At 51.9% G+C, this 10,049-nt stretch overlaps 2 protein-coding genes and 1 non-coding gene across 4 annotated transcripts in view; 2 read left to right on the forward strand and 1 right to left on the reverse strand.

The window, feature by feature from the left end:
- Positions 1-3,417, forward strand: part of LOC101993910 (NADH-cytochrome b5 reductase 3) — an 18,548-nt gene extending 15,131 nt beyond the window's left edge. Inside the window, exon 9 of the mRNA XM_005354447.2 lies at positions 2,344-3,417. Within this exon, the coding sequence (XP_005354504.1) occupies positions 2,344-2,516 (173 nt within the window). The 3' untranslated portion in view covers positions 2,517-3,417. The remainder of the gene's footprint in view (positions 1-2,343) is intronic.
- Positions 3,418-5,220: 1,803 nt separating this feature from the next.
- On the reverse strand, positions 5,221-5,371 carry LOC113456765. The gene has a single exon (XR_003377506.1). It is a non-coding gene; the product is annotated as a U12 minor spliceosomal RNA (small nuclear RNA).
- Positions 5,372-5,639: 268 nt separating this feature from the next.
- The window catches only part of Poldip3 (DNA polymerase delta interacting protein 3), a 29,322-nt gene continuing 24,912 nt past the window's right edge, over positions 5,640-10,049 (forward strand). Inside the window, exon 1 of one of the 2 annotated variants that reach the window (XM_005354449.2) lies at positions 5,640-5,809. In XM_005354449.2, coding sequence (XP_005354506.1) covers positions 5,751-5,809 — 59 coding nt within the window. In that variant the 5' untranslated portion in view covers positions 5,640-5,750. The remainder of the gene's footprint in view (positions 5,810-10,049) is intronic. The other variant, XM_005354448.2, reaches the window with a different exon arrangement.

A 10,049-nucleotide genomic window follows, 5' to 3' on the forward strand; every position in this document is an offset into this window, starting at 1 on the left:
TCCCCTTCCATAGACCACTTTCCTGCCTTTTGTAACCCCAGGGAGGCTCCAATGAGTCTCCCAAATTTCTATAGAGTTTTATGAGCCTTGGCCTCCTCCGTCCTCCCCAGGGCAGGAAGAAACAACTGCTCAATACCACGTGTGTGTGAGTCAGTGGGGCACTGGGTGTGGGTGTCTGAAAGGCTTCTTCTATAAAGAAAGTGCCTGTGGGAGGTGGGCTTGCCCGGGAGCTGCTAACTGGCAACCACGCTCCAGAGGGGGTCAGGGCCAGAGCTGCCCCCTCATGGTGGTCTGTGGAAATGCAGACCATCTCGCGGGGCTGGGGGGCTGGTTTTCATAACAAGGTCAGGTAGGGCAAGAGCTGGGTAATGAGCCAGTGTTTTCCATTTCTTCAGTACCATCCTGACCCATAGGGAAGCAGCAGCAGGCCCTTAGGACCCAGACACAGGACCAGCAGCCCACACGTGTGGCAAATGCTAGGTTTCCCCAGGGCCTTTGGGACCTGGAATAGGAAACACCGTGCGAAAAATGTCTGTGAGCTTCTGCTCTGTTCCCGTCTGCACTGTCCGATGGCGCGTTCCCAGGCAGCTGTCTGGCTGCACCACGCCTTGTTCCAGAGGAATCCTAGGAAGCTTACAGTGACTCACACACTGAGTCAGAGGGGTACAAACAGAATGTAGAAATGGGAGAAAAACAAGGGCTGGCCTAAAGTGGAGTCAGGGATGCGGCCCACACAGAAACACTGGCCGTGATGCATGTCTGCCGCAGTGGGCCTTGTGTGTCACCCTGGCATTCTCAGAAGCCAGGGTGCAGAGGGAAATACATGTGTTCACTTACTTAGCTCACGGTATCCATGAGCTGGAAGACATGATTGATCAAACCCAGTGGATTCTCCCCAGTCCTAGAGTCTCCTGGGACGGTTCTGGTGCCTCCTGCACCTGGGAGACCCTTAGAGGCGATATCGGAAGGCGATGCCTCCCTTCTGAAAACATTATTGACGTTGTAATTGTGTGTGTGGGCGGGTTGCATTCTACAGCACGCTTGTGAAGGTTAGAGGACAAGTTTGTGGAGTTGAACTTGGGTCTCCAGGCTCGGTGTGCACAGCAAGTGCCTTTACCCACTGGGTCATCTCCCTGGCCCCAGTGCCTTTTTCATCTTGAGCTTCTGTGTTGTTTCTGTTGGTGCTGAAGGCTTTGAGGAAGCTCCTCTGGGTTTCAGAGGGCGGAGACCAGCAAGAGACAATGCTGAGTGATGGCCATGAGGGGCCTGGAGGAGCCCTGAGTCTCAGAGGCAGCCTCAGTCTTAGGTGTCAGTGGCCCAGCATCCCTCTGCTTGGCCGCTGCCTCCACCTGGCCACCTCTGAAACCAATCTAGAGGGTGTCTGTGCCTCTGGGGCACAGCTCAGGGACTGGCCCGGAGCAGGTACCTTCAGGTGGACCGGGAGGTGTCAGAATTGTTCTGAGCATCCGGAACCAGCCAGTCCTTAAAAGTCAACACTGAACCAGAGCCCACCCCAGCCACCGTGTGCCGGCTTCCCTTTGCCGCATTACCTATTACGAGGGATGGGAAGGGTGGAGGTAGTGCGCACACAGGCCCAGGAAAGAGGGAGGTGGTGGCAGGACCTGGAAGGAGCAGCTGCCGCCCTGAGCCCAGGCAGGGTCTGTCCTGGCCTCACCAGTGCCGGACCCCGGACCCTTCTTACTTGCCACCCCATCTACGGGAGTCTTTCATTTATTTATGGTGAGACAGTCTCACTCTCCAGTCCTCAATCTGGCCTTGAACTCACGTCCTCCCTTTCCTTGTCTCGTCTCTCTCAAGTGCTGGGATTTCAGTCCTGGCCTGTGCATCATTTACTGAGTAACAGTTTCAGGTCAGGGACCAGAATCCATCTGTGAAGCAGACCCTACTTCTTGTGGGCTGACACTGAGGTGGCAGAGGAGTCAGGCGGTGAGCTTGCAGCTCGGGTCCAAGGTGTCGAGAATACCACTCTGACCAGCCTGGGCTGGGCACCTCCTTAGGGAGATGAGGGTGTAGCCGTGAACAGTTCTGGCTCCTCTGGGCATCTGTTTCTATAAAATGAAACTCATATGCCATATCCTGGGCAGGACACTTGTTTAGCATGCATGGGCCCAACTCCATTCTAGCACTGCACTAAATAATCCTAGATAGTTGTGGGGGCCACGGGCAGGGTTCCAGATTGTAGAGTGGGCGAGGGCAAGCGGGAAGGCCTTGTGTTTTGGTGACAGGCTGTCAGCAGCTGGTGGGTTTAGGAATGAATAGCATCTGGGAGAGGACAGACAGACAGGGATTCCATCCTGACTGAGCTGCTCTCTTGTTCTGCAGACTGGAGCTACAGCCAGGGCTTCGTGAATGAGGAGATGATCAGGGACCACCTCCCACCTCCCGGGGAGGAGACGCTGATACTGATGTGTGGACCTCCACCTATGATCCAGTTTGCCTGTTTGCCAAACCTGGAGCGTGTGGGCCACCCCAAGGAGCGATGCTTTACCTTCTGATGGCTGGAAGCTGGCCACTACCATGCCTGCTGCTCATGTATTCACCATAGCTACCTGTCCACCCTTTCCTTCCCCACCACTGTCCCACACCTAACATAAGCTCACATCTATATTGGGGCCTGGGTTCAGCCTGGTCTGCCCGGCCCTGGTCATCCAGCTGTACTGGCCCCTGAGGGGCCCCTTTGGGATCAGGACTTTGTATCAGGTGGCCCCTGTTGACCACTTTCTTCATAGGCTCCTGTTTGGCACTAACTAGCCATTATCGGAGATGTCTCATGACGCCCTTAGACACACACCACAGACACACAGACAGACAGACAGACACACACACACAGAGCTGTCGGTACCATGTCTACCCATTGTCATGGATCACAGTCTAGAAAAGAAAAGGGAAGGGTAACAGCCACAGTCCCAGGACCCTGTCTACACCTATATCCATCCACCTACCTGCCTCAGGCCATGGCGTGGCCTGTGCCCCTCACACTACATTATACAGCCACACCCAGAGGTTCTCTTAGGAGGGTGTCTGGCAGTGACAGGCTACTTCCTCCACCCCCCATCTGCTGACCAAGAGTTCCTGGGACAGTACATGGATCCTTCTGAAACCTCATGCCCACTCCTTACAGCCTTGGGTGCCCTAAGTTGTCAGCCCACCAGAGTGTGGTAGACCTTGGGATCTCCGGCTCGGGCTGGAGCCACCATGCTGGCTTGTTTCTTTATCCCAAATCTCTCTCTTGCCTGGTCCCCAGCCTGGGGGCGGGCCTCTGAGCAGTGCCTCTTATCTTGGAGACAGACTCGGTGCCTGGCGCTGCCTCCAGCAGGTGGCATTGCCTCCTGCACACCGGCTTTTTTAGTCATTTATGGGCAGAAAAGAGTTGAAATAAAACTTTGCTAATACTGACCCTTCTGGAGTCTGCATGGGGATTGCCAGGGAGGGGCAGGAGGGCCATGTGGGATAGACATATATTTTATTTCAGATATGCATTTGCATTGCCTGTTCTGAGTTTGGAAACTGGGAAAAGTAGATGGGAAGCCCACCCTTGTCCTGTCGCCTTACTGATGACAGTTACTTCCAGGTCAGGACAACCCTGTGGAAGGTGCAGAGTGGGGGGCTCATCTGTGCTCTTTCCTGGTTCACTGTCCCATGTTGAGACTTCCTTGTGATGCCTCTGCTATTGCCTTTCCCTGATCTCCAGCTCTGGATCTTATGGGGTAAGATGCTGGACTGGTAACATTGGGAAGATAGTCACTTGGAGACAGATCAGGTGGGAGTGGGTGCCGCTCTTACAACTGGGTGGCAGGAAAGCCACCACTGTTGAGATCGCTGGATGTCAATACCTGCTCCCGCAGGGGTAGCCATTCAGACAGTGAAAATGAGTTTGAGAGTATATGGCTGGCAGAGGCAGCTCCCAGAAACATCAAGAAAAGCAGGTGTCTGGAGGGGCTGGGGAGCTTTTTTTTTTTTTTTAAAGATTTATTTATTTATTATGCATACAACACTCCTTCCATGTATGTTTATATGCCAGAAGAGGGCACCAGATCTCATTATAGAATACTGTGAGCCACTATGTGGTTGCTGGGAATTGAACTCAGGACCTCGGGAAGAGCAGTCAATGCTCTTAACCTCTGAGCCATCTCTCCAGCCCCTGGGGAGCTTTTTGTGTGTGTTTGTAATTCCAGCACTGGGAAGTGGTGGAGAGATGGGCCAGAGGTTAAGAGTACGAGAGGTCCTGAGTTCAATTCCCAGCAACCACAAGATGGCTCACAATCATTCATAATGAGATCTGGTGCCCTCTTCTGGCCTACAGGCATACATGCAGGCAGAACACTATATACATAATAAATCTTAAATAATAAGGTCGGGAGAGGGGGAAAGACACCTAGCATGTGCACAGTTGGTAAATGAACACACACTTATAAAAGAATACACGTGGCTGGAAGGGACAGGAAATGGTAGTGGGTGGGGCTAGACACAAGAAACCACAAACACACCCCCACCTGCCTTCAGCTAGTAAGGCCAGAGTGGAGCCAGGACGAGTGAGCGGGGGTCACAAGGCAGCCCCTCCTATCACCTATCCCAGTATGTCCCTGGAACTGCACATGGGACTCTTGCGTGCTTCACCTGGAATCTCAGGCCCCACAGGTTATGTCTGTGTTGTCTGATGCCTGAGGATGCGAAATTAGGGTGTGAGGGATTTGAAAGGGATCTGGTCTTATTCGCCGAGAACAAGAGATGTGCTAGACCGGGCCGGGACCCTTTCTGCCTTGGTTTCCCACCATATGGGCTAGCGAGTCTCTGCTCTTCCAAACTTGAGGCCCCTTTGCTTAAGTGTTGATCCCTAGCAGATGGAATTGGTGGGGAAAATCGATTCGCTCCAAACACATCAGGAACTCGCCAAAAGGAAAGGAATTCCTAACAGGGTGACACTTGCTTCTTGTAGTATGCTCGTGTACAGTTGGGACAGGATTCCCAATAGGGCGACAGCCTGCTTCTGTAGTATGTGCGTGAACAGTGAGGTCCTCCAGATGTGGTCACGGGAGAGTTTGCGCAGAGCGTCCTGGGGACATCCCAACCCAGCGCAGCGGGACTGTGGGTTTCTCCAGCTAAAATCAAAGCCTTAACAAAGTCCGCGGGACACTGGGTTACACAGCTTCACCTCCGAGCAGCTTGTCATCTTTTTAACTTTCTTTGGCCTGTAGGGGTCGGGCAGATTGCCTCACCCAGGCATCCCGCAAAGTAGGCGGGTCGCCTTAGGGGGGAACCTTTACCCGCGCAAAAATTCTTCTCACATTAGCAGTGAGGACTCGGGCGTCACCCCGAATCGTTATTTTCCTTACTCATAAGTTTAAGGCATGAGAGGTAAGCCGTCGCGCCTCAGGGGTAAGGAATTATATTCTCATCACAAATGTGGTGAGTTCCAGACCGCCTAACTCATAAACTTATTTACGCGAAAGTTTTCTAATGGTTTCAATTTGCATCCTTTTATCTCTTCCTTTGTAAAAAGGAGGAAAAGAAGAATCCACCACGCTCCGGCCTTCTATATGCAGATTAGAAGTGGGCACCGCAAAGACTCACGGGGAGCGGCCCCATCCCCTCCCGTTCTGAGCGTCGTTAGAACTGTCGCGAGAGTTGGTTGTCCGGGTGTCGGAAGCTGCTCGTCGTTCCGTGAGTGGCCAAGGGGCGGGTTCGCTGCCGACGGCTTCTCCGTTCTCCGCTAGGTTTGGCGGCGCAAGATGGCCGACATCTCGCTGGATGAGCTCATCCGGAAGCGCGGAACGGCTACCAAGGGACGGTGAGCGGCCTTCTCCTCTGTTAGGGGCTCGTGGGGCCCGCTGCTTCGCGGGATTCGGTGGCGGAGGAGGGAGCAGCCCGGGGCGCGACGCGAGAAGCCGCTTGCGCCCGCCCCCCTGCGTCCGCCGCGCTCCTTATTGGCCAGGCCGCGCGGGCCCATCCGCGCGCCAGCCCACTGGTTACCGGGCCCTGGAGGCCCGGCCGCGGGCGGGCCGAGGGCTGGGCAGGGCCGGCCTTTCCGACTCGGCGACTGGGTCCGGGGACCGCGGTGGCGCAGTCTCTGCTCGCGCTTTGTGGCCCGCGGCGTGAAGAGGACTGAAGCTGAGCGATCGTGACCCTAGCCCAGAGTTGGGATGCCCAATTCTGCAGGTTCTCTCTAGCCGCTGTGGTTAACCCGGGCCCGCTGAGAGGCGGTGTATAGCTTTCAGATGCATTGTGCCTTGTTCCTGGCACTATAGTGTCTGTAATTTTTTTTGTTTGTTTTGCTTTGTTTCTCCGTTTTCGTGAGACAGGGTTCTCACATAGCGGGAGCAGGCCGCCAACTCTGTGTGTCGTAGAGATTGGCCTTAAATGCCTGGATCCTCCCGCTTTCATTTCCCAAGTGCTGGGATGACAGGCGAGTTCGTTTCTGTTTTGAGAAGCTGGCCTCCTCCGTGTTGCCCAGGCTGGTTTCGAACTTCTGAACTCTATTGGTCCTCCTGCCTCAGCCTCCTGAGTAACTGGGGCTCCAGTCACTCCCGTGCTGTTTATTTTATTTTATTTCTGGTTTTTCGAGACAAAATTTCTCTGTAGCTTTGGATCCTGCCCTGGAACTAGCTCTTCTAGACCAGGCTCACAGAGATCCGCCTGCCTCGGCCTCCTGAGTGCTGGGATTAAAGGCGTGCTCTACGAACGCCCTGCTAGTACTGTTGATTTACTTTGTACCCGTTTCACAAGTGTGAAGCTAGCTGCCTGAGTTGGCCACCGAGAAGGAAGGAAAACGACAGGGTGCATTGGTGGTGTTCACTGATGGATGTCTTGCAGTTTTTAAGACACAGTAGACTCTTAAACATTGGTAACCGTCTCTAGCTTTTAGGACTGTGGGTCTGGGAATCGTGCAAATATTGAAGCCAAGGCTACCAAAATTAGATGAGCAGAAGTAACTTTAGTCCATCACCACGAGCTACCAGAACTCCTAACAAGTTAGGGCCACAGGCAGGTTGGGGTGTGGATCTGTGACCCTGAGAAGAGACCATCAGCTTCTTAAAAACAACAACAACAAAACAACAACAACAAAAAAACGCAGGGTAGGGAGTCAAGGAAGGGGAGTAAAAGGAATTTTTATACTCTTGAGGTTAGGTTTTGAGGGGAGTGCTTTTTGTAATTTACCACTTGTGATAACATAGTATTTGTGTAAGCTTAACGGGGGTTTGCATACACGTCTGTGGTTATCTTACCGTGGTTCTGAACACAGCTGGGGTATTGTCATAATTTTTAACCATCTGCTCTCCTTGTGACTGAGTATATAGGGCAAGTAGAACAAGCTGGGTAGGTGGACTATTGTTCAGACTTACTCTGGGCCCTTCAGTGGCTTAAATTTGCCATGTGAAGACGTGATATTGGCTAATGGTTCAACACATTTATAGATTGTTGAGTTTGTAAACACCCTGCTGTAGAGATGTTAGGTTCTGTTTCCCAGACATTGATCTGTTTCGTGAACGCTCATCCTTCCCCATGCTTGTGTCTAGTGAACACTTTCGTCTCCCACACTGAACTGTACTTCCCTCTAATCTCAGCATTACTGCTTCCATCACTGCCCAGTTAACGCTGCCTTCTGGGCCATAATGAAATGACCCATAGGAGATAGTCATTGACAGCCACGATGGTAAAGCCAATTAAAAGTTTTGAGAGTCCAGCTGGGAGGTGGTGACAGGGCAGCGTTCTCATAATGGTCTTCCTGGCAGCTTGTTAGCTGTGACATTGGCATGATAATTCTTTTTTTTTTTTGGGGGGTTTCTCTGTAGCTTTGGAGCCTGTCCTGGAACTAGCTCTTGTAGACCAGGCTGGCCTCGAACTCACTGAGATCTGCCTGCCTCTGCCTCCCGAGTGCTGGGATTAAAGGCGTGCGCCACTACCGCCCGGCTCATGATAATTCTTGAGATAGTAAACTAACAGAAAAGAATTACTGGGCCTTAATCCCAGCACTTGGGAGGCAGAGTCAGGCGGATCTCTGTGAGTTCGAGACCAGCCTGGTCTACAGAGCTAGTTCCAGGACAGGATCCAAAGCTACAGAGAAACCCTGTCTCGAAAAACCAAAAAAAAAAAAAAAAAAGAATTACTGGGCCGAATACAGTAGCAGGAGGTGTTCACCTAAAGGCAGCCAAGAAGCAGGAGGGGTGAGTGGAGGAGAGAGGGGAAAGGACAAAACATACACCCTTTGAGGAGGTGACCTGCTTCCGGCTTTTGGGCCCCACCCCCTAACTGCCCATTTAGTGGAGTAATCCATTGGTAAGGCTAGTCTTTCCTGATGCAGTTGTTTCTCAGCACCACCAGGTGTGATGGTACACACCTGTAGTCCCAGGTGGATCTCTTGAGTTCAGAGTTCAAGGCTAGCCTGATCTACTTGGAGTTCCATACAGCCAGATCTACACAGACAACCCTGTCCACTCCCCACCCCACCCCCAAATAGCACGCCCAGCTGGAAACCAACCCTTCCACAATGAATTCTCTGGAGAACATTCTAGATCTGAACCATAATTTTCTTTACTTTTTAAGTTCCTACCATGTTAGAGCTGAGGGTGGTGGAGCATGCCTGCAATCCCAGCACTAGGACGGCTCAGGTAGGAGAATTGTTATCCAGCCCGAGCTAGTTAGACCCTGTCTCAGAAAATGGCAAATATACTTTGTCATGATGGGGTGGGAGGTGTCATGGAGCTTTCCTTAAAGGAAGAGAAGCAGGGAACTCACTGCATGGGGAAAGGATAGGCAAGAAGGTCTGCACTCGGAGACCATGGTTTACTTCTGCTTCTCCTTCCCCTTCCCGTGTGATCCTATGTAAGTTGCTTTACTGTCCTCTCTCTTTCCAGTGTCTAAAACACAAGTAACGCCTGTTTCCCCAGGCCAAGTGCTCACTAGGTGGTGGCTTTCTTCACTGTCACTGTTGAAGGCTTAAAGAAGAAAAATAAACTGATTTTCAGTGTGAGAATTTTGCTTTTATGTGAAGATTGGATTGGGACAGGAGTATTCTGGAAGACTAGAAGGTGGTGCAAGGGTTAAAACTCATTGAAATTCCATTTCACTTGCACAGTCAACAAACTGTAGATCTGGGGCTCCATTATCTGTGATGTCATTTCCCACAATAAATATATTGTGTAGTAGTTTTTAGAAGGAATCGCTATTCTGGCAACTTCGATTTTCATGCTGCAAAGCTCTCCTGAGAAGAGTCTTGTGTTTAGTAACTTAGAAAGAGTGAGTGGCTCCTGGAGCAGCCTCTCTCCTCCTAGTGGATATGACAAAAGCCAGAAGCTGCCAGGGAAAACAGCCTCCGTAAGCCCACCTGCCTGTTAGCCCTTCTCGCAGTCAGGACCTTGGGGAGCAGTCCGAGCAGGAGCTGGAGAGCCCAGCACCAACTGCATTTGTGGTCAAGTGTCTTCCAGAGCAACTTCTCATAGAAAGGGCAGTATTATCTGGGTCCCCGGTTAATCACGAAAGACACTGATGAGTGGGTGTTTGTGGGGTAGTCAGAGTGGTCTGAGTGGCCCTTGATTCATTTCTTGGTAGACTCTGCTGTCTCACACACACTTGTCTCTAGTGTCTCCAGTGTGAAAGACCCTCAGCCCCGTAGTGCTGGCTGTGCCCTGTTGACTTCTGCCGTAGACGTGAGAATCTTTAGTCTGGTTAGTCTAGTTCTTGGGATCACTGCAGTTAGAGTGTGCTGGAGCTGATCAGCTGAGAGCTGCACATCATGCCTGAGGAGTCCTTGGACCCACAGTGGGTGGGAGGAAAGTGAAGTTAGGTCTACATCTGCTCCTCACTGTTACTCCTTGTTGAGATAAACTGAAGGAAATGTAGCTCCAAACATGAACCAAGATGGAAGAAAGAGGCTTTCAAGTGAAATGTCTGAAAATACTTCAGTAAAGAAATGTTTCCTCCCAGCACTCGGGACGCAGAAGCAGGCGGATCTCTGTGAGTTCGAGACCAGCCTGGTCTACAAGAGCTAGTTCCAGGACAGGCTCCAAAACCACAGAGAAACCCTGTCTCGA

Source organism: Microtus ochrogaster, chromosome 15 (assembly GCF_000317375.1).
Source record: "Microtus ochrogaster isolate Prairie Vole_2 chromosome 15, MicOch1.0, whole genome shotgun sequence".
Lineage (NCBI taxonomy): Eukaryota > Metazoa > Chordata > Mammalia > Rodentia > Cricetidae > Microtus > Microtus ochrogaster.